The sequence below is a fragment of the Salvelinus namaycush genome, chromosome 16, assembly GCF_016432855.1.
Source record: "Salvelinus namaycush isolate Seneca chromosome 16, SaNama_1.0, whole genome shotgun sequence".
NCBI classification, from domain to species: Eukaryota; Metazoa; Chordata; class Actinopteri; order Salmoniformes; family Salmonidae; genus Salvelinus; species Salvelinus namaycush.
In genome coordinates this window covers 35,131,340-35,156,172 of record NC_052322.1, presented here as the reverse complement: position 1 = coordinate 35,156,172, position 24,833 = coordinate 35,131,340, and the positions used below count along the sequence as shown (strand labels likewise).

At 44.1% G+C, this 24,833-nt stretch overlaps 1 protein-coding gene across 1 annotated transcript in view; it reads right to left on the bottom strand.

Moving 5' to 3' along the window:
• LOC120061648 (metabotropic glutamate receptor 7-like) overlaps positions 1-24,833 on the bottom strand; it is a 109,862-nt gene that overhangs the window by 59,235 nt on the left and 25,794 nt on the right. Inside the window, exons 2-5 of the mRNA XM_039011547.1 lie at positions 12,220-12,436; positions 4,310-4,445; positions 3,457-3,611; positions 188-325 (exon numbers count right to left, since the gene is read on the bottom strand). Of these exons, the coding sequence (XP_038867475.1) occupies positions 188-325; positions 3,457-3,611; positions 4,310-4,445; positions 12,220-12,436 (646 nt within the window). The remainder of the gene's footprint in view (positions 1-187; positions 326-3,456; positions 3,612-4,309; positions 4,446-12,219; positions 12,437-24,833) is intronic.

Below are 24,833 nucleotides of genomic sequence, written 5' to 3'. Positions count from 1 at the left end.
GCCTTTTTAAACTTCATATTTCCCGCATTGCAGGAAGGTTCACCTGCAACAGGGTAATCAAATGTAGATCCTACATCGGTATTCTTTTCATAGTGCACCATTACCAATAGTAATGGCCCCTCCCACAAACAAACAAACATGAAAAAACTAAACCACATAACCAAACAAATCTCTGTTGGCTACCTACCTGTGCATTTCCTGCTGGTGTCTTCTCTTTTGGAAGAACTAAGGAGCCTGCAGTCAAAGTTCTCCTCCCAGAACTCGGCGAACCACACGTTCCGGCGATTATTCTCCAGGGTGAGCGAGGTGAAGTATTCATCAAACCCTGGAGAATCGAAAAAGAAAAGAGAATTCTTCAGATCTGCACCAATTACCAACAGAACCCAACCTAGGAGAAAATGATGCGAGACTTGGGCAGTGTTGCTGCAGCTGCAGCGCTGTGCTGTCCTGGCATTTAGGAGTTGTACTAGTCTCATAGCTACGAAGTACAAATAAACCACTCTTTATCAAGTTTTGACCACTGCAGTTCCTGTGTACCACATGGATCTTTAATCAGGGCTTTCATCTTGGAAATTACATTAACATGACATTAATTAAAAAGCAGGATGCATAATAAACAAGACAATAGTAAACATGTCGTCCTCCACGAATGATTCAGCACACCCCTTGGGCCAATTGATATATCGCGTGTGACTAGCACATTTCAGTTATTGTGTGTGACCACAGATTATCCATTATATTTACCAGATACTCAAGTGGCCGGTCTAACAATGAAAATAAATGGCTTAAAATATGGAAGGCAGTAGTTAGTCTGGGTACCATTCTCTCAAGCTAATCCCCTCTCTGTACTCCATGTCATGTGCCAAAGACTCTTTGGGAATGACAAGGAGTGGCAAGGAGTGGAATGTCAGCTAAAGAGACTGGTATCCAGACCAGAAGGTGGTCAGGAGGAGGCAATATCAGGTGGGACCATTCTAGCCAATGAGAGGGCAGATACGCGTGTGAAAAACAGGCACAACTCCAATTTTTCCGGGATATCATGTGTCCATCTCAACATTAACTGTTCAGAGGAAACTGCGTGAATCAGGCCTTCATGGTCGAATTGCTGCAAAGATACCACACCTAAAGGACCCCAATAATAAGAAGAGACTTGCTTGGGCCAAGAAACACGAGCAATGGACATTAGACCGGTGGAAATCTGTCCTTTAGTCTGATGAGTCCAAATTTGAGATTTTGTGTCTTTGTGAGATGCAGAGTAGGTGAACGGATGATCTCTGCTAGTGTGTTTCCCACCGTGAAGCATGGAGGTGGAGGTGTAATGATGTGGGGGTGCATTGCTGGTGACACTGTCTGTGATTTATTTAGAATTCAAGGCATACTTAACCAGCATGGCTACCACAGCATTCTGCAGCGATATGCCAACCCATCTGCGGTTAGTGGGACTATCATTTGTATTTCAACAGGACAATGACCCACCACACCTCCAGGCTGTGTAAGGGCTATTTGACCAAAAAGGAGAGTAATGGAGTGCTGCATCAGATGACTTGGCCTCCACAATCACCCGACATCAACCCAATTGAGAGGGTTTGGGATGAGTTGGAACACAGAGTGAAGGATGGTGGACGATCAGTCCTTGCATCCATACTGTAGCATTGTCTATTAATCTGAGAGTGGTTACATTTCTCCAGGAGCATCCCTTAGCTTTTTACCTAAACAGAGGCGGGGCGACCGTTTTGTTATTGTTTCATCTATGGATTTTCTTTTTTTTTTCTTTAAACAGCTGCATATTATCAAAACATCAAAGTGTCCCCAACAAAAAGGTAGACACAAGTCCTATAGCAAATGCAGCATATGGCATTCATTTTTCACATGTAAATAGCACTTTTCGGTAGTGCTCCAAGCATACCATTCCATGAGCGCAGCATTCATTTTTCATCTCGAATCAATGAGCACAATCAGTCCTCCATGACAACAAAATCATAAACAACAGAGTAGGGCTGGCTAATAAGTCCTTAGTTTTGGGGTCATGCTCAGGTAAAACAATTTGGCTTGTCTATACTTCCATATTTCCAAGTCCTATTCTTGAAGATCAAGGGGTATAACATTATTTGGAATGACTGGAATTCTGATAGACTTTGATTTTTAATGTAAAGATATAATTTAATCGTATTATTATATGTAGTAGAAAGAGATAGGTGAGAAGAAGCCTACATAACCAACCCAATAAGTAAAATGTAACATCCATATATGGCCAGCTATGTAAACTTTAACATTGATTTATTCTGCAATAGATGTTGTTCAATTGGTAACATACAGTTTTGTCTTCTCCTAATGCCTCTTAAGGGGAAAGTAATCTAAAAGTAATGGAATATAATCAGATTACGTTACTGAGTTTGGGTAATCCAAAAGTTACGTTACTGATTACAATTTTGGACAGGTAACTGTAACGGATTACATTTAGAAAGTAACCTACCCAACCCTGGTCCTACTTATCAGTACACTCGTAACAACCCACAGTAAGCGCTACGAAACATCTACTCAATCAAATAAGCCACACATAGCAAATAAGCCATTACATTTTTTGTTGACCAAATTCGACACTCTCCCATTGACTTCCATACAATAACTTCTCGCTTGGTGAGCGGAAAAAATTAAAAAACGGCATTTGCTGGAGAAGACAGATTTTGGCCCAGTTATCCTTATCGCTTCGCCTCTTCCTCTGTGGTGAGACTCACAAATGTCAGTTAATTACTATAACTCCTTTCTTGGGCCAATCAGTGTAATTTTGTAAATGACCGATTTCTATGGCAAGACGCATCATTCACCCAAGTTTCATCAAAATCGGGCCATATTTTGATGAATTTTTATTGAACTCTTGTTTTAAAACTTATACTGTGTGAAAATGAATGAACAAACAATGAAGTGTATAGATAAGCAGTATTAATAATAATGGATAACAAGCACAAAGACAGGGTTTGGGTTGATGTATCATCTCCAGCTGTGACGTACTCAAGGTCCAAATCTCTACACAGGTTTCTGCTCTCTCACACAGTCAGTTTTATCATCAGAAGCACTGTGACAAGAGATGATGACTAATCATGACTCAGCTGAATTTCTTCTGAAAGGGACGTCATGATGCATGCTGGTTTAATATACTCATCTTGCCAACTATTGTCCTGTCTAGATCACTCTAATTAAAAAAAGCTTTACAAAATTCCACACTTCACTTTCCACCTAGGCCCCAGATTGTAATGATGAGTGGCTATCATCACAGTGACACTGAGTGGAACTGCTAAATAAGTCACTGCTGACTGGTAAAACAGTGTGTGTGTGTGTGTGTGTGTGTGTGTGTGTGTGTGTGTGTGTGTGTGTGTGTGTGTGTGTGTGTGTGTGTGTGTGTGTGTGTGTGTGTGTGTGTGTGTGTGTGTGTGTGTGTGTGTGTGTGTGTACCATTACCTTTAATAGATGAGCGTTTGGGCAGTATAGTGACTGCTCCCACTGCCACGTCCTCCAACTGGTGTATTGGGCTGGTCTTCGCCCCCCAACTGTCCGACCCAATCCACAGGAAATGGCCCACCTTATTGGCTCTCTTGGTGGCATTGAGAAGTCCCCTGCAAGGACAGCCATGTGGGAATTAGGAGAAAGCAGAAGGGATACATGCAATCCAAAATCATGGGGAACCTATCAAGCAACCTATCCAGATGCATATCAGTATATTGCAGAAGTTGTGTACTATTTATATCAATGTATATTTAAGTTACACCATGAACCTATTTATATTCACTGTGTTTTAAATCCATTGATGTCAGTGGAGGCTGCTGAAGGGAGGACGGTTCATAGTAATGGCTGGAATGGATTCAATGGGAATTGGATCAAACATGTGGTTCTCATGTGATTGATACAATTCCATTGACTCCATTCCGGGCATTACTACAGTTCGTTCTCCCCTCAGCAGTCTCCATTGATTGATGTATAGAAGATATGAAAGGACTTCAAGAGCCCTCTATCTCTCTCCCTTTTTCTCTCCCTCATATTTTCTCCATCTCTCCCTCTTTCTTTTTCTCTTACTATGGTCTGTCTATCCATCCTTCGTTTATTTATTTTTTTAAAAGATCATGTTTCCTCTCAGAAACATATCCCTTGAGGCATTGTAAACTGAACAATATCTCTGCTGCTTTGTTGTGATATTCCACATTCTCGGGTTCCCCTCCCAGGCACCTTTCTGTTTGTGTTATTGGAGGCATGTTTGTGTTTCAGACACCCAGTGCGTTCATAAATGCATTTGGATGCTGTGTACTGCTCTACGCACCGTACGTCTTCTTCACTGGCAAAGATGATGACTCCCCGGGAGTGGGGCGTTTCCAGCAGTTGTTGGATGGCTTCGTCATAATCCTCCAGCTTGGGGTTGTGGGGAATTTTCAAAGACTGAGCGATGCAGATCCCACCTTAAATTCAGAGAGAGAGATACACAGAAAGAAAGAGATAGATTTACAGAGAGATACACAAAAATAAAGAAAGAGAGAAGGAAAGAAAGAGAGAAGGAAAGAAAGAGAGAAGGATAGAGAGAGAGAGAGAGAGAGAGAGAGAGAGAGAGAGAGAGAGAGAGAGAGAGAGAGAGAGAGAGAGAGAGAGAGAGAGAGAGAGAGAGAGAGAGAGAGAGAGAGAGAGAGAGAGAGAGAGAGAGAGAGAGAGAGAGAGAGAGAGAGAGAGAGAGAGAGAGAGAGAGAGAGAGAGAGAGAGAGAGAGAGAGAGATGATGAGCCCTCTGGAACATACATGAACATATACAAATTAGAGCTGGGACAATAAACAGAACATTATAAACGGAAAATGTTTGGTTCAACCATTAAACTAGCAGTAGTAGTTTAAAGGATATTTTTTTAAATGGTGGTGCACATGGTTATAAACTTATCTTGCTATTTATCATTATCGCATCAATTCAGGCAATTTATTGCGATATGTTTTTTTGTCCATATCCCCCAGCTCTAATTCAAAACACACAATTAAAACCCTCAAGTCAAGGTTGTGTTAACCTTGACTCTTGGAAATCAGATCCATATGGATATGGAACGCTTTCAAACAAAGTGGTGCTGAAAGGAAGACCCATATTTTTTTGGTGTTTTCATCTTCGCTATAGGTATGTGAGAGAGATAGATGACTAAAAAAGACAATCACTGTATACATACTATACATCCCATGTACATTTGAGTCACACGCTGTGAGCTGAGTGGTTTACAGTAAGTGGTACATCACAGTATAACAATTAGCAATTGACAGGAAAACCCTCACAAATGAATAGTGTGATACATTTCTTAATCGAGGGCTGTGGGTGAATCCTAAGTCCAACAAAAGACCAATAGGAAACTGCATCATTCTTCTAGAAGGAAGACGTGTAAAGACTTTTCACACTTTGTGAACACAGATGTTTTGAAGTCGTCCCCTCCCCATTGACTTTTCATTTCACATCATTATTAGACACAACACAATGGACAGTCAACCAAGCAGATGTGGAGACAGGCCACACAAACAATGAGGATATTAATATTGACAATGAATCATGTTCAGACAGGTCAGTGCTAATGAGTTTGTGCAGGACGAAAGATACTGACTGATTGCTTCCCTGCGTCGCTAAATACTTATTAGATATTTGGCGAGCCTCCCGTGACAGTCACCTCAGAGATATGGCCAAAACTTAGTTGGCAATTGTCCTTGGGGGAATATTGATTAAGGCAATCATTTAGCTTAATCCATGGTTGTCTGAATCTAAAATGAAGGGCCTGTAATAGGACCTAATTTGCTCCTGTCAAGCATTTAAGGTCATCTTTAAATATCGTCCCATAGCTCTGTGTGAGCTGATGAAAACACTGGTGCTGGAGTAGAGACTGCAGCCATCATTTTGTGAAGAGAGAAAAACAAACATTATTTGTCATCCTCGGGTCACATTCAAGAGCTCATTATCGGAATATAAACATCAAATCGTATCTTTAACAAATAGCTTAATTGTATTCAAGCAGATGTGAGCGCACGGGCCGACCTAACCATCTAGCGTAAACAGACATTACACCTGAAGACACATGATAACTGGAGCTACATGACGAGCGGCAGGCAGGTTTGGTCCTGAGTCGACACTCAGGCTTCTCTATCAAAACTAATTAAAATATCTCCTGCTCAAGCACTCCTAATACCAGATAACCTTTGCAACATTGGGTTGGTTTCCCTGAGTAGACCAAGACATTGGAGGAATCAACTAATTGGCTGTCTGCTCAGGCTCATTACTTTGATATAAACAACTTTTAGCTGGCAGAGTAGAAAACACAACTCCAGACCCTGTTTACTGGGCTACAGCTAAAGACAGCTCCATCTAAATGACTCTTTCCCGAGTTCTCCCCCTCTCCTCCATCCCCCTTTCACCATCCCAAAAAGCAGCAGCCACATCTCTACAAAGACAGTGAGGATGGCTCCTGTAATCCTCCTTAAGTGGACAGAACACAAAAGCTGATCTCCTTTCTCTGGCGGCTGGTCTGTTAAATGCTTGAGGATTGGGCTCTCCTGTTAAAATGAAAAGTGTAGCCTGGTATTGTGGTGTATCTGTGGAGCTGTAGCAGCAGAGGGAGGCAGCAGCAGCAGCCGGAGGGTCTCATAGGGACACCACTAAAGCTCCATTTCAGCACAGAGATTCCACATGATTCTTCAGGGCTCTGGGAGGGCTTATGACACTGCTACGAACAAGGTTTCCTTTTTGGGAAACTCTAATAATGTACTAGGGCTAATTCTTAGAGAGGTATTAGCCACACCTTTTAGCTCTGGGGGCTGTCTATGTGTCTGTCTGTCTGTCGGTTGGAGGGTATTATAGGTGATGAGGATTAATCCAACTAAAATGTATCTAGAATTTAGGGTCAAAGAGAAGTCTTATGAAAATATGCTTGTCACTGGCACAGTGTGTGTGGTGTATAGGGAAGCAGAGGCCATACCTTGTAGCAGGAAGCTGACAGAGACACGGGACCATGGCAGCCAGTCACTGATGAAGATAAGCAGCCTTTTGAGTGGTTTTGCTTTCGGTTAGTGGAATCTGGAATCCTTGGGACGTCCCTACCTTAAACTCTAATCTTAACCACTACCCTAACCTTAACCCTTACCCGTCCCTAACCCTTAGCTTAACCATTTTAAATGTTTAACTTCAATGGGGTAACGTCACAAGGATTCCAGATAGCACTAACCTTTAAGGGTGGCAGGTAGCTTAGCGGTTAGAGCGTTGGGCCAGTAACCGAAATGGTTGCAGGTTCAAATATCTGAGCAGACAAGGTGAACATTTGTTGATGTGCCCTTCAGCAAGGCCCTTAACCCTAACTTGCTCCAGGGGTGCCGGACTACTATGGCTGACCCTGTAAAGCAACACCTATCGTACTACTATGGCTGACCCTGTAAAGCAACACCTATCGTACTACTATGGCTGACCCTGTAAAGCAACACCTATCGTACTACTATGGCTGACCCTGTAAAGCAACACCTATCGTACTACTATGGCTGACCCTGTAAAGCAACACCTATCGTACTACTATGGCTGACCCTGTAAAGCAACACCTATCGTACTACTATGGCTGACCCTGTAAAACAACACCTATCGTACTACTATGTCTGACCCTGTAAAACAACACATTTTACTACACCTATCCGGTGTACTGTACGTCACAATAATTATTATTATTACATTTTTTTACCAGGCTGGAATATTCTGTTTGGACTAGCCTGCCTGAAGGCTGCAGACTGGCTATGTGCTGTGAAACTGAGGCTAAATTATTGAATGACTGCAGAATTCCTTGTCAGTCAGTCAAGATGAGAACACCAGGCAGGCAGAGCCATCAGAGCCTGGAGTCTAGTGCTGTGGGTTTGAGTGTCTTCACCTGCCGCTGGCAGAGTGTCTGTTCTCTGGGCATGAAAGAAAGAGCTCTCTATTTACACAGGCAGCCAAAGAGCAGTCCACTGGCAGCCAAAGAGCAGTCCACTGTCTCTGTTAGAAAAAAAATGAGAACTCTGAGAGATAAATGCAAGGGGCATCATAGAGGGGGAGTGTTTTACTCCTCACACTGCTCTGTGTGGAGTATTCAAATCTTATACAGAGGCGATTCTAACATAGAACATCAAACATAGTTTTAATACAACAGTCTAAAAGTATTGGGTAAGAATGTGCTTTTCGTGAAATTAACATCCTGGGACGTGCACAATATTTCATGTGTAGCTTCAGACCTACTGCTCGGTATCTACATTAAACATTCTCCCCCCTCCAACTCAGTGCTCCACATGTCCCAGCTTGATTAATATATCACAGATAAAATAATGATGATTTAATTCATCAGGCTCCTGCTAGTCCTAGGCTGATGGTCCTAGGCTGATGAGTCTAAGTGCCACGGGTCGTGCGCTACATTAACAGCTTCCATTATTCATCCCCATATCCCGGAGATTCCCAAAATGCACTCCAGGATGTGACGGTGGCATTTCAGAAATCAGAGTGGTCCCTGATGGGTTCAACCCCTCTTACCCATTCCTCTGTCCCCCCCACTACTCCACAAAACCCCAATCGTACCATCACTCCACCCCCGAGGGGGATCCATAATGCTCCAATTATATTTATCACCTCTGGAGCAGAGGCAGAACGACGACAGGCTCCCTCCACTGACACTTTCCTCCCCATGCAGCTCAAGTGGGATCCCACAGAAATATAATTCCATTGCTATTCTGTACACATGAACCCCTTCCTTCCTTATCCCACGTTCCATTCCACTGTCACGTTGTCTCTAGAAGAGAGAGGGGACGGCTGCTGGAGCACACTTTTCCACTTTAGAATGCTCATATTCTGAGAACACATCAAGCTATTGGTCAAATACTAGGGCAAACTAGGTCAGTCACTCCATATGTATAAAGTCAAAATAAAATGTTCTTACATTTTTCCGCTTCAGTCCCTCAGCTAAATATTTGGAGTGCCTTTGACAGGTTTTTCATTGTTCAAACTAATGATATGAAAACCCGGCTGAGGCAGCATACAGCAATTCATTTAAGAGTGATGTTTGTGGGAGTATCTAATCCTCAAACGCGCTGCATGAGTTTGTTTATCAAAGAGAAAAAACAAACTCCATTACACTGGACCCAAACCAGACGTACACACCAAGAAAAATACTAACAAGATTCATCGTCCCATGCTCCAATTCTAAAGCAAAGACAACTCATTCAAATGAAACTGCAAGGGTGGAATACTACCAAAACAAGGGAGAAAGAGGAGAGTGGAAAACAGAGCAGATCGATATGAGCTGACCAACACTCTGCTCGGGGTAATGGGCAGCCATATTGCATTAGTCCGGGAGAAGCTTCTCCTTGAAGTGGTGAAGCGAGAATGTTACTAATGCATCTGCCATGTCACTTCCAAAAACATCTGAAGGCCCTACAGATCAACTCAAACAACAAACTGTGGCTGTATCTGGGACTGCATGTTTCTCTTTCAATGGTATTGGAGATATTTCTACTGCACCACTGCTTCAGTGCAAATACAGTATGATGCCTATTCATTTCAATCCAATGCAGCATCTCGTACTGCAAATGACACCTTCTCTAATGTTATGAATATCGAGAGTTATCATTCTGAATTCAAAGTTTTTATCAAAAACACAATGCCTTGGGTGTGCAAGGCTTTCATTGAGGGAAATGATTCCTATTTGATTTGTATGGGGATACAGAAGGGCATTCCCTGACTGCAGCTCTATTGTAATGGATGAGTCAACAAGAACAGCAAGATACATTTCTAACTCCCTCGTCTGTGATGTTTTTACAGTCACAACAATATTATCAACGCAGCGTTTTGCCGAGACAAAAACACCAGTGAAGGAAGTACAACAGACAGAAAACCATCTGGTCAATGCAGACCCACCATGTGCAGACCCACCATGTGCAGACCTACCATGTGCAGACCCACCATGTGCAGACCCATCATGTGCAGACCCACCATGTGCAGACCCATCATGTGCAGACCCACCATGTGCAGACCTACCATGTGCAGACCCACCATGTGCAGACCCATCATGTGCAGACCCACCATGTGCAGACCCACCATGTGCAGACCTACCATGTGCAGACCCACCATGTGCAGACCTACCATGTGCAGACCAACCATGTGCAGACCCACCATGTGCGTTGGAGGATGTAACACACTGAAATAAAAAATCCTCCAAAGTAACCCACTAAATCATCAGGACTTTTCTTCCCAATTCCCTCTTAGTGTTCTGCTGAGGCTCATCCTGCAGCTGTTCTCTCCAGCGCCACAACAGCCTCTTAAAGTTTTAATGAGTGATCACACTGCACATGAACAAATTAAATTTTCATGTCCTCCAGACTTCTTATCGTCGCCCATGGGATATCAGAGACGGAAAAGGAATTGAGACATCCCACTCCCTCATTTTTCTGTTTCAATGGAAGTCAATGAACTAAGTAGACCAGACCAAGCTCTGTCTATGGGAGAGCCACTCCCTAAAGTAGACCGGAAGTTGCCAATTTTTTAAAATGGTAAACGGCCTGAGTGAACTACTATATCTTAATGTATCCACCATCTTTAAGGATATCATTAGCTCTCGCCCTTTCCTCTACACTAGCATCACTCCTCAGTACCGATGCTCAGGATTGGTTGACAGTGGTCTAGCTAGTAGCTGCAGATTACAGGAAAATAGTAGGGATCTGTAAAGGTTAAGGCAGAGATCTGTATATAATGACGAGATGCTGGGCAAAAACTGGTTGAATAAACGTTGTTGCCACGTAATTTCAACCAAAAAATGTAATTGACAACTCAACAAAATGTAAATCAAAACTAGATGTTGAAACTAAGTCTGTGCCCAGTGGCTCACGTTTCCTTCTTAACAATGGGAGTCGTTGTCCCAAAGCCAGAAAGGCAGGCCTGCATATTAAGCCCATAGAAACGCATTGGGATTACTTTTTACAGATTTTTGCGAAAGATAACCCTTCCTGCTTCGCCTCTTCCTCTCTTGTCAAGGTGAGAATCAGGAAGTCACCTTGGTTCCCTAGGTACAGTAGTATTGCCAGGGGAGGAGTTGTATGAATGCTGAAGCGTAGATCACGGAATGTAATTTCCTGGGCCAGATGATGAAGTAGGTAATCCTTTCTTAAAGCAGCACCTTTGTTGCTGGGATGGAAATGGAATTGAGAGTTCTCCCACACAACAGATATTGCCAGCACCCACAGAACAAACTCTTATATTCTTAGATCATATTTTACTCAGGGTCACTCACAGAGCTGAAAGTCACTCACAGTACTAGAAGTCACTATGATAATTGTTGTCAATACATTTATTCATTTATTACAAAATATAATTGTCTATGTAGTCTCAGCATGGAATTTACAGCAGTTTGTTGGTCCATAGTGAGCCCCAGATGGACAAAACAGCCTCAATCCCTCTCTCTCTACCTCCCTGTCACGATCGTCGTAAGAACATTCGGACCAAAGCGCAGCGTGAAATCGGTTCGACTTTTTCATTATAAGTGAACCGCAAAACAAAACAATAAAGGATAAACGACACGTGAAGCAATGGAGTGCTCACAGGCAACTACACATAAACAAGATCCCACAAAAACCAGTGGGGAAATGGCTGCCTAAATATGATCCCCAATCAGAGACAACGCTAAACAGCTGCCTCTGATTGGGAACCATACCAGGCCAACATAGAAATAAAACAACCTAGATTACCCACCCTAGTCACACCCCGACCTAACCAAAATAGAGAATAAAAAGGCTCTCTATGGTCAGGGTGTGACTCTCTCTCTCTCTCTCTCTCTCTCGTTCTCTCTCGTTCTCTCTCGTTCTCTCTCGTTCTCTCTCGCTCTCTCTCGCTCGCTCTCTCGCTCTCTCGCTCTCTCTCTCCCTCCCTCCCTCCCTCCCTCCCTCCCTCCCTCCCTCCCTCCCACTCCTCCTCTCCAGCCTGTCAGTGTGCTGCCTGTCTTAAATTGGCAGTGTAATTATAACCTGCTAAAAGGTGGAGGTGGGCATTCTCACCTGTGATCGTTCCCTGTCTGTATTGAACCTTGGGTGAAAAATGCTTTAAGAGGAACAACACTGCTCTACCTGTAACTGACGTCTACAGCGCTTTGAGAAATAACTCCAAAACTAAATCTAAGCATAGTATCTTATCATTTATAGTATCATATCCACTACTACTTCCATTACTTACCAGCCTCTTTGGAGATCTCTTGGAAGGCCTCCACGCCCTTCTCTCCATAGCTGCCCTCAGAGGCAACGGTGGAGACGTAGGTCCAGTCCAGGGCTCTGATGATGTCCACCATGGCCTGGGCCTGAAATGAGTCCGGGGGAACCACCCGAGAGAAGAAGTCATAGCGCCGGTCATCACTCAGCTCTGGGGCCGTGGAGGCATAGCTGATCTGAGGGATCTGATTGGAGGAGAGAGTGAAGTGATGAGCAGAGATTTTACTCCTCTTATGCTCAACAGGGTGCAACAACAGTATACAACTTTCAACCCTATTCATTATATTTCTGTCTGCAATGTTCTGAGTGTTTCACCTAACTGAATGTGTTCTACCTAACTGAATAATCCATGCTGAATATGCTTAATGTTGATGGTGGATGACACGAGTTTCAACCAGACAGAGAACGAAAAAATCTTTGAGACCTAGTGAGACCTAGTAAAAAGCACTGTATAAAAGCAATATCATCATTACTAGTATTATTAAGCAGTTTATCATCACTTGAGATGTTCCCGGTCCCCTATAATTATCACAGACAGCTTGGCTCTCAAATAAGTATTGCTGTTTACCCCATCAAATGCTATTGGTGACGTGTAAATTAAATAGGATGTTATAAGACACTGGTATCACCTCACCTCTCCTCACCCCTCACATCCCTCCTAACATCTCGCATCCCTCCTCACCTCTCCTCACCCCTCGAATCCCTCATCACCTCTCCTCTCTCCTCCTCACCCCTCCTCACCCCTCCTCACCTCACCTCACCTCTCCTCACCCCTCGAATCCCTCATCACTCCTCCTCACCTCTCCTCTCCTCTCCTCACCCCTCGAATCCCTCATCACCTCTCCTCTCTCCTCCTCACCCCTCCTCACCTCTCCTCACCTCACCTCTCCTCACCCCTCGAATCCCTCATCACTCCTCCTCACCTCTCCTCTCCTCTCCTCACCCCTCGAATCCCTCATCACCTCTCCTCTCTCCTCCTCACCCCTCCTCACCTCTCCTCTCCCCTCCTCACCTCTCCTCACCCCTCGCATCCCTCCTCACCTCTCCTCACCCCTCGAATCCCTCATCACCTCTCCTCTCTCCTCCTCACCCCTCCTCACCTCTCCTCACCTCTCCTCTCCCCTCCTCACCTCTCCTCACCCCTCACATCCCTTCAAACCCTTCCTCACCTCTCGCATCCCGCCACACCCCTCCTCTCCCTTCCTCACCCCTCCTCACCTCAGCTCTCCCCTCCTCTCCTCTCCTCACCCCTCCTCACCTGTCCCCGGTGCAATCACAGAGATGTTATGAGTGTTCAGGTACAGACCAGCTACCTTGAATCACTCAGGTGGGCTGGGTGCATCACGTTGATATTGTTGGATATGGTTGAGATACCCCATCACACCATCTTATCTAAGCTGCTGTATGAATGCAATCCATTCCTATTAGGCTGATCAGAAGCAGCTGGACACTGGGGAAACAGGGGAATGAGGACACAGAAGCCCACTGATGGAATTCCACAACCCAGGCTAACAGCACTGAGTATGAGTTATGGCTTTGACCCACTACTGCACAAAGCAGACAAAAAGAGGAGGGGAACAGGAGGCCATGTTCAAAGCAACTTAATACGTGTTGAACGGCCAAACGTATATGCGAGTACAACATCAGTTCTGGTTGTAATACAATTACACAAATTCAGGGGAGGGAATACTGTCAGATGCTAGTAGCTAAACCACTTCAGTGAGTTAGAATTTAGTGTTCTGGTTCAAAAGTGGGCAGCAGCCAGGTAGTCTAGCATTTAAGAGCGTTGGGCCAGTAACTGAAAGGTCACTGGTTTGAATCCACGAGCCTACTAGGTAAAAAATATATTGAATGTGCCCTTGAGCAAGGCACTTAACTCTAATTGCTCCTGTAAGTCTCTCTGGATAAGAGCATCTGCTAAATTACTTTAAAAAATACTATGATACAATGTAATAAAAGGATGAGAAAGAGAATGCCAGTGATTTGTATTTTAACACACTGTCTCTATCTCTTTCACTCTATCTCTGTCTCTCTCTTTCTGTCTCTCTCTATCTCTTTCACTCTCTTTAGCTCTGTCTCTCTTTATTTCAGTCTCTCTCTTTCTGTCTCTCTCTATCTCTGTCTCTCTCTTTCTGTCTCTCTCTATCTCTGTCTCTCTATCTCTGTCTCACTATCTCTGTCTCTCTATCGCTGTATCTCTATCAATTCAATTCAAGGGGCTTTATTGGCATGGGAAACATGTGTTAACATTGCCAAAGCAAGTGAGGTAGATAATATACAAAAGTGAAATAAACAATAAAAATTAACAGTAAACATTACACATACAGAAGTTTCAAAACAATAAAGACATTACAAATGTCATATTATATATATACAGTGTTGTAACAATGTACAAATGGTTAAAGTACACAAGGGAAAATAAATAAGCATAAATATGGGTTGTATTTACAATGGTGTTTGTTCTTCACTGGCTGCCCTTTTCTTGTGGCAACAGGTCACAAATCTTGCTGCTGTGATGGCACACTGTGGAATTTCACCTAGTAGATATGGGAGTTTATCAAAATTGGATTTGTTTTTCGAATTCTTTGTGGATCTGTGTAATCTGAGGGAAATATGTCTCTCTAATATGGTCATACATTGGGCAGGAGGTCAGGAAGTGCAGCTCAGTTTCCACCTCATTTTGTGGGCAGTGAGCACATAGCCTGTCTTCTCTTGAGAGCCATGTCTGCCTACGGCGGCCTTTCTCAATAGCAAGGCTATGCTCACTGAGTCTGTACATAGTCAAAGCTTTCCTTAAGTTTAGGTCAGTGTACTCTCTGTTTAGGGCCAAATAGCATTCTAGTTTGCTCTGTTTTTTTGTTAATTCTTTTCAATGTGTCAAGTAATTATCTTTTTGTTTTCTCATGATTTGGTTGGGTCTAATTGTGCTGTTGTCCCTCTGTGGGGTGTGTTTGTGTTTGTGAACAGAGCCCTAGGACCAGCTTGCTTAGGGGACTCTTCTCCAGGTTCATCTCTCTGTAGGTGATGGCTTTGTTATGGAAGGTTTGGGAATCGCTTCCTTTTAGGTGGTTATAGAATTTAACGGCTCTTTTCTGGATTTTGATAATTAGTGGGTATCGGCCTAATTCTGCTCTGCATGCATTATTTGGTGTTCTACGTTGTACACGGAGGATATTTTTGCAGAATTCTGCATGCAGAGTCTCAATTTGGTGTTTGTCCCATTTTGTGAATTATTGGTTGGTGAGCGGACCCCAGACCTCACAACCATAAAGGACAATGGGCTCTATGACTGATTCAAGTATTTTTAGCCAGATCCTAATTGGTATGTTGAAATTTATGTTCCTTTTGATGGCATAGAATGCCCTTCTTGCCTTGTCTCTCAGATCGTTCACAGCTTTGTGGAAGTTACCTGTGGCGCTGATGTTTAGGCCGAGGTATGTATAGTTTTTTGTGTGCTCTAGGGCAACAGTGTCTAGATGGAATTTGTGGTCCTGGCGACTGGACCTTTTTTGGAACACCATTATTTTGGTCTTACTGAGATTTACTGTCGGGGCCCAGGTCTGACAGAATCTGTGCAGAAGATCTAGGTGCTGCTGTAGACCCTCCTTGGTTGGTGACAGAAGCACCAGATCATCAGCAAACAGTAGACATTTGACTTCGGATTCTAGTAGGGTGAGGCCGGGCGCTGCAGACTGTTCTAGTGCCCGCGCCAATTCGTTGATATATATGTTGAAGAGGGTGGGGCTTAAGCTGCATCCCTGTCTCACCCCACGACCCTGTGTGAAGAAAGGTGTGTGTTTTTTGCCAATTTTAACCGCACACTTGTTGTTTGTGTACATGGATTTTATAATGTCGTATGTTTTACCCCCAACACCACTTTCCATCAATTTGTATAGCAGACCCTCATGCCAAATTGAGTCGAAGGCTTTTTTGAAATCAACAAAGCATGAGAAGACTTTGCCTTTGTTTTGGTTTGTTTGGTTGTCAATTAGGGTGTGTAGGGTGAATACATGGTCTGTTGTACGGTAATTTGGTAAAAAGCCAATTTGACATTTGCTCAGTACATTGTTTTCATTGAGGAAATGTACGAGTCTGCTTTTAATGATAATGCAGAGTATTTTCCCAAGGTTACTGTTGACGCATATTCCACGGTAGTTATTGGGGTCAAATTTGTCTCCACTTTTGTGGATTGGGGTGATCAGTCCTTGGTTCCAAATATTGGGGAAGATGCCAGAGCTAAGGACGATGTTAAAGAGTTTCTCTCTATCTCTCTATCGCTGTCTCTCTATCGCTGTCTCTCTGTCTCTCTTTCTGTATCTCTGTCTCCGTCTCTCTGTCTCCGTCTCTCTGTCTCCGTCTCTCTGTCTCCGTCTCTCTGTCTCCGTCTCTCTGTCTCTGTCTCTGAAAGTATCTATTTGCAGTGTTTGGTAGGAGCTGTATCTCATCAATGTTGTTCTTATAATGTGATGCACTCTGGCGCCCCAGAGGTCTTATATAGGTCTGATAGATTGTTGAATCACATCTTTTCAGAAACAGGGCTGGAAACAAACTGTCCTCTCCTGAGCTTCTTGCTGCAGGAAATGCTTTAAGAAGCAGAAAGTGGGCTGTGTGTTATTTTGGGAGCACAACCAAGATTTGCCCCATGTCTCATGGCCTGTTGATATAATTCTTACACACTACTTACTCTGGGCCTTTTTAATTACCCCTTTGACCTCCCGCTGAATAAAAAAGCGAAACCTTCAATCAGTAAATGCATGGGAGTGAGACTAAGAGCTTCCCACATGACTACAATACTACGAGACGCTGTGGGTATAAACAGTCTGTGATAAGGATTTCACACCTGTGCACCTCTCTCTCCGCTAGCTAATGGACTACAAATGAAGCAAGACTCCAGTTTGTAATGTATCTAGACTACTGTGTAAAATAGAAGGATTAAATGACAATATTTTGGCGCTTGATTACTTCCTCCTCTATTTATCATCGGGACAAAAGGTGAACTGTTCTGTTTTTTTGTCACTATCTTCATCAAGCAAAATCCAATCTGCTTCAGCGATAGGTTTTGTAAAATTCCCATTGATCAGACTGTTCTAAGCACTCTTTTCATTAGAAGTGTCTTAAATGGACTTTGCATTCTAAATATTGAATCCTTCTGTAATACACCATTAATTACCAGCTCAGCCAATAGACAGCCTACGTTAAAATAGTCAACCCTGCACTTGCTGACGTCTGACTGTGATAAGATGACTCATAGGGTCTCTACAGTGAAGTGGAGCCTGTTGTACATAACAATACATAATCACATTTCTCCATTCTCTCCGTCCCACCATAGGTAAGGTAGTGTAGTGATTGCAGCCCATCCAGGCAGTCTAGACCATAATAACTCAAGCACAATTAAAATCAGAATTAATTGAACATGAGCAATTGAACTCAGGCCCAGGAACGAGGGGTAAAAAAGGTAGATTAACAATGCCCCCTTTTCAGCATCACAATTACCCAGAGCTGATGTCTGGCGCCTGGCATTTGTGGTATGGATCAGAGGTAGGATTGCTAAGGGTAATCGCTCAGCTTGCTCTTAAATGTATCTGGGCTGACTGGATCAATGGGAGGAAAACACAGCGGTCTCTTATAGGGGACACTCTTTTATAGATCTACCACCGTAAAGTGCTGCCTACCTCTCTGAATAACAATCCAGAGCTGCAGTCTAAAAAGAGGAAGGAAGGGACAGTTAGCTTTTATTGTCATGAATCTTGCCCTGGAGGCAGAACTGAGCGATTTCCGCTAGATGGGCCAGCTGCAAAGTCAAATTTGGCTATATCGTAAGAATTCACAACAGCAAAAGTTAGATTTTTGGTCCTCATTTAATGTTAGGGTTAGGTGTGTTAGGGTTAGCAGAGTGGTTAAGGTTAGGTTTAAAATCATATTTCATGACTTTGTGGCCAGCTAGTGACCACTCTGCAGAGCTGCCTCTAGGACAAGATTAAATGCAAAGCTGTGAAGGAAGGGAGAGAGGGAGCTGAGAGGAGAGGTGGGGAGAGAGAAAGGAAGAGAGCTAATAGAGAAAGTGAGGGAAAGAGAGAAAAAGAGAGGGAGAGCTGAGAGAGGTAGAGAAAGCTGTGACAGGTACAGAGAGGAAGAGAGAGGGAGAGGGGGGAGAGAGAGAAAGAGAGAGAGAAAGAGCAGTCCAATATGCTTACTGAGATTAACTGAGACTTTTCAACAGGTGTGTTTATGAGGAAAAGTGACTAAACGGGGTTACTGTGTAAAGGTTAGAGACGTTACTGTGTGTGTGTGGGGGGGGGGGGGGGGGGGGGGGATACTGTGTAAAGGTTAGAGACGTTACTGTGTGTGTGTGGGGGGGGGGGGTTACTTTGTAAAGGTTAGAGACGTTACTGTGTGTGTGTGGGGGGGGGGGGGGGATACTGTGTAAAGGTTAGAGACGTTACTGTGTGTGTGTGTGTGTGGGGGGGGTTTACTGTGTAAAGGTTAGAGACGTTACTGTGTGTGTGTGGGGGGGGGTGTTTACTGTGTAAAGGTTAGAGACGTTACTGTGTGTGGGGTGGGGGGGTTACTGCGGGGTTACTGTGTAAAGGTTAGAGACGTTACTTAGTGTGTGTGGGGGGGGGGGGAGGGGTTACTGTGTAAAGGTTAGAGACGTTACTGTGTGTGTGGGGGGGGGGGGTTACTTTGTAAAGGTTAGAGACGTTACTGTGTGTGTGTGGGGGGGGGTGTTACTTTGTAAAGGTTAGAGACGTTACTGTGTGTGTGGGGGGGGGGGGTTACTTTGTAAAGGTTAGAGACGTTACTGTGTGTGTGTGGGGGGGGGTGTTTACTGTGTAAAGGTTAGAGACGTTACTGTGTGTGGGGTGGGGGGGTTACTGCGGGGTTACTGTGTAAAGGTTAGAGACGTTACTTAGTGTGTGTGGGGGGGGGGGAGGGGTTACTGTGTAAAGGTTAGAGACGTTACTGTGTGTGTGGGGGGGGGGTTACTGTGTAAAGGTTAGAGACGTTACTGTGTGTGTGGGGGGGGGGGTTACTGTGTAAAGGTTAGAGACGTTACTGTGTGTGTGGGGGGGGAGGGTTACTGTGTAAAGGTTAGAGACGTTACTGTGTGTGTGGGGGGGGGGGGTTACTTTGTAAAGGTTAGAGACGTTACTGTGTGTGTGGGGGGGGGGGGTTACTGTGTAAAGGTTAGAGACGTTACTGTGTGTGTGGGGGGGGGGGGTTACTTTGTAAAGGTTAGAGACGTTACTGTGTGTGTGGGGGGGGGGGTGGTTACTGCGGGGTTACTGTGTAAAGGTTAGAGACGTTACTGTGTGTGTGGGGGGGGGGGGGGGGGGGGGTTACTGTGTAAAGGTTAGAGACGTTACTGTGTGTGTGGGGGGGAGGGTTACTGTGTAAAGGTTAGAGACGTTACTGTGTGTGTGGGGGGGGGGGGTTACTTTGTAAAGGTTAGAGACGTTACTGTGTGTGTGGGGGGGGGGGGTTACTGTGTAAAGGTTAGAGACGTTACTGTGTGTGTGGGGGGGGGGGGTTACTTTGTAAAGGTTAGAGACGTTACTGTGTGTGTGGGGGGGGGGTGTTTACTGCGGGGTTACTGTGTAAAGGTTAGAGACGTTACTGTGTGTCTGGGGGGGGGGGGGGGGGGTTACTGTGTAAAGTTGAACTTTTACTTCAGAAGGAATGCGGTGTGAAGTAAATTAGTGAAGCTTGCCCTTTCCACTGTTATTTCACATACCGTCGGCTACAAAGCAGCGAGGTGGATGGTTCTAAACATAGGTGAAGGGTTCGGGGAATTTATTTGGAGCGAGAAAAGGGATGTTTATGTTGTTTATTTCTAAACGTTTACTCCTCTCTGGCACTTGACTTGTCTGTCTGCCATGTGGCTATTGCTCATTCTCTCTCATTGTGAAGGATGAACCATGCATGGCCCAATGAAAAAGGATTCTCAAAAACATGTGTGGCATATGCTAGAGCTACGTTATGATTCTCTGTCATAGAAACGGCAACCATCTATCTCTTCTATCACCGGGGTGAATATGTTATCGTCTTCAGAGATACAAATCACAGCAGACTAACTCACTGGATAATAGACTGGACAGTGCATACCCTCAGGGACTCTTAATCAAACCTGATCCTCTATGTAAACCAAAGCCCATCTTTCAGATGGAGAATCATGATCGCTCAGAGAGAGCCACCCTCAGTTTTAAAATAGTTGAGTTCTGTCACCATAACTCACGAGTTAGCCAGAGAAACTTAGACGCATCCAGTCTGGATTTAGTCTTCATTTCTCACAGAGTTACCCAGAGGAAAAACTCAGAACATCAAAACAAAACAATTCCTGTGACAGGAGCTGAACTGTTTCCCCTGAATACATTTAACTAGAGAGATGACAGCAAGCCAGGTTCCATTGCAAGAAACTCTGTTTCTATTCATTGCATGATTAGATTGTAACTATGTATCGACGTCAGTCAGCCTGGCTGCGCTGCTACAGTCACAGTCTCTGTGGCAGACAGCGGAACTGATAGCGAGTTCTCTGACAGAGTAAACTCTGACCTTATGCTGTCTGTGACCAAATGCCAGGGCACACACTTCACCATCACACTGTGGGCGAACACTGGGCACTGGGCATAGGATCTGGATCAGGAAAAGGAGTCATCTGGGACCACACTTCACCATCACACTGTGGGCGAACACTGGGCACTGGGCATAGGATCTGGATCAGGAAAAGGAGTCATCTGGGACCACACTTCACCATCACACTGTGGGCGAACACTGGGCACTGGGCATAGGATCTGGATCAGGAAAAGGAGTCATCTGGGACCACACTTCACCATCACACTGTGGGCGAACACTGGGCACTGGGCATAGGATCTGGATCAGGAAAAGGAGTCATCTGGGACCACACTTCACCAGCAAAACAACCAGAAGATATGAATTAGCATTTTTAATTAAAACATATTGTTTTGATGTTGACAGTGATATGTGATGTGAATTCATGGCAAATTATGTGAGACTAGAATACGCATTGACAGAGGGAATAGTACCTCTACAAAGCAACAAAACTGTACAGTAAAAATGTATTTCTGCAGTGTAAAATATAATGTGCGCCTACAAAGATATTGAACAGTTATCACATTTCATTTCAAGCACTTGCTGATAAATCAAAGGGACAGCTGAAAATAAAAGTCTACTAGCGTAGCTGGATTAAGCAGCGGGAGATGCGTATTCAGATGACAGTACCATTTGTCAGCAGGGCAGAGGTAATGACTGTGGCCAGACATGGAACCCCGGGCTGAGCTTGGGTAATCTCTCCCCACCAGAACATGCTACTGCCAAACAAAAGAGGAAGACATGAAGGGAGGGATCGCTCTCGTTTTGACTGTTGAATCTCGTTCTCTCTCTTTTTCTTTCACTTCACTGTGTCTGTCTGTCTGTCTGTCTGTCTGTTTGTCTGTCTGTCTGTCTGTCTGTCTGTCTGTCTGTCTGTCTGTCTGTCTGTCTGTCTGTCTGTCTGTCTGTCTGTCTGTCTGTCTGTCTGTCTGTCTGTCTGTCTGTCTGTCTGTCTGTCTGTCTGTCTGTCACTTTAAACAGTCTCACATCCTCATATCCATCTCCTCTTTCTCTCTCTTTGTCTCTCTCACTCTCACTCTCACTCCTCCCCCTCCTCCCCTCCCTTCCTCTCTCTCTCTTTGCATCCAGAGACTCCCACAAAGATGATCAGCAGACACTTCCTGCCCAGGGAGGGCCTGGGGCTGCCGGTTTCCTGAGTCAAGCCAATCTGCCACTAGCCATTTAGACCTTAGCCAGCCAGCCTGCCTCTCCCTCCCTTGATCCCTACCTGCTCTCTCTGTTCCCTCCCTCACCCATTCTCCCATCAGTCAATCTTAATCGAGCTAGTCTCCTTTTCTCTCCCTCTCCCTCCACCCTCCCCCATTCTTCCCCCAGTAAATGTCAATGGAGCCTGCCTCCCTTTCTTCTGGTGTCTCTCCCTCTCTCACACATTCTCCCTTTAGCCCCTCTCCATCGAACCAGTATCTCTTTCTCTATTAATTCCTGGTCTCTTTCCCACGTTCACCCCACTCTCACAAGCCAGTCACTCTTTTCCAGTTCTCCTCCCTACCCCATTCTCCCAAGGCCAATAATTCCTATCTTTCCCTGGTCTCCCCCATTCCTCTCCCATTCTCCCCTTAGCCATTCTGACATGAGCCAGTCTCCCTGCCTCCAGCTCCCCCAGCCAGCCGGGTCCCGCAGCCAGCCAGGTCCCTCAGTTAATCTATACAGCCAACTAAGAAGCTAGTTAGTCACTTCTCCATTATAAACTCCCTCCCCCATTCTCCCTTAAGTCACTCCCACCCCCCATATCTATTTTTCTAGTCTGCCTCTCCCAATTTCCCCCTTTGACATTTTTAGATGAGACAATCTCCCATCCCACCCCCCAGCCAGTTGCTCATCTAGTGAGCTAGTTAGACTCTTTCCATTATCTCCCCTAGTGAGGCTTCCCATCAGTTCTTCTAAACACTATTCCCTCCTGTCTCCACCAATCATCATCCTTCTCTGACAGTAAACCCCCTCCATATTATACCTGTTTGTTGTCTCTACGTCCACCCCTCCAAAGGCTCTATCACTATCTCACTCCTTTCCCATGCTCTCCCCATCCTTCTCCCTCTTCTCTATACCCATCCACTGGGCTGATCCAAGGTGTATGCTGGGCCTCAGACCTCAAATCTAATAACATTTTATTTGTCACATGTGCCAAATACAACAGGTGTAGACTTTACAGAGACATGCTCCCTTACAAGCCCTTTCCCAACAATGCAGAGTTAAAAAGTAAGAAAAGATTAGCAATATAAATGTAAATAGCAACACATAAATAGTAACACAATAAAATTACAATAACAAGGCTATATACAAGGAATACATGTACCGAGTCAATGTGCAGGGTTACGAAGTAGTTGAGTTAATCAAGGTAATATGTCATGTAGGTAGGCATAAAAGTGACTAGGCAATCAGGATAGATAATACCGTTTTTTTACAATCACTTTGGCACTAATTTCGGAACCTTGATGTCATTTTTCAAAACTCTAGACACAAAACTCACAACCAATGATCAAAATGCAAATTTTTCAAAACTCTAACACTTTTTCCAGTTGCTTGGATACAATACACATAAAGCTAAGATCATTTGTTCATTGAACTAAAATCACCTGTTCAAAATGACACAACTTAACATCAAAGTATTACCATTTCAAAATGAAATTCACACATTACATCTGAGAGGACTGCCTATTAATTTCATTACAATGATCTAACTATCAATTGATACAACTGATCAAAATGATAAGTAACTGTTGCATTACTCTTAATGCATAGTTTTATGGAAACTGACGAAAAATATTCCATGTTAAGATCATGAAAGTTTCAGGATAACGAGATCCATTGACACCAATTACCGTGGAACATGAAACAATTGGAAAACTATATCTATGGATGTAATATTTCATCATCATTCTTTATCAGACACTGTTTCTATGGTCCCATGTACCACTTTTCCAGACCATGTTTTCAGATTTATTAGGTACACCTATCTAGTACTGGGTAGGACCCCCTTTTGCCTCCACAACAGCCTGAATTATTCACGGTGTTGTACGTTAAGAGATGCCCTTCTGCACACCACTGTTTTAAACAGCTGTTATTTGAGCATGTGTGGCCTTTCTGTTAGCTTGAATGAGTCTGGACATTCTCCTCTGACCTCTCTCATTAACAAGAACTGCCGCTCACTGAGTGTGTTTTGTTTATCGTACCATTCTCTGTAAACTCTAGAGATTGTAGTGCGTAAAAATCCCAGGAAGGCAGCTGTTTCTGAGATGCTGGAATCACCATGTGGCATCAACCATCATACCACGGTCAAAGTTGCTAAGATTGCGCATATTGCCCGTTCTAATGTTTGGTCGAACAACCTCTAAAGCTCTCTACTCTATATACTCTATATATTGAGTTGCAGGCAGCCACATGATTCGCTGTTCGAATGTAACCGTCCTTGATGAGCTAAATCAGGTCTGTAGAGCTGATGGCATGACCTATGTCATTGTGTGGGATAATGTCAGGTTCCACCATGCTCAAATGGTGCAAGCATGGTTTCAGGCCCATCCACAATTTACCACCCTGTACTTACCCCCATACTCTCCTTTCCTTAACCCGATTGAGGATTTTTTCTCCACATGGAGGTGGAAGGTATATGATAGGCGCCCTCACGAACAAGCCACCCTTCTCCAGGCCATGGATGACGCATGCAATGACATCACGGCAGACCAGTGTCAGGCCTGGATTCGCCATTCCCGAAGATTCTTCCCAAGCTGTTTGGCTAATGAAAACATCCATTCTGATGTGGATGAGAACCTGTGGCCAAATCCACAAGACAGAGTTGATAGAAATATAGAAGTACAGTAATCAATATTTTGTTTTGCTTTTTACAGTAAGCCAGGTGAGGAACACTGCAGTTGACCTTTAACTGTTTTTTCTTTTTTTGTAGCTAATTATTTTTGCTTTGATTCAAAGAAACCTATGTTGTGATTTTATTGTATT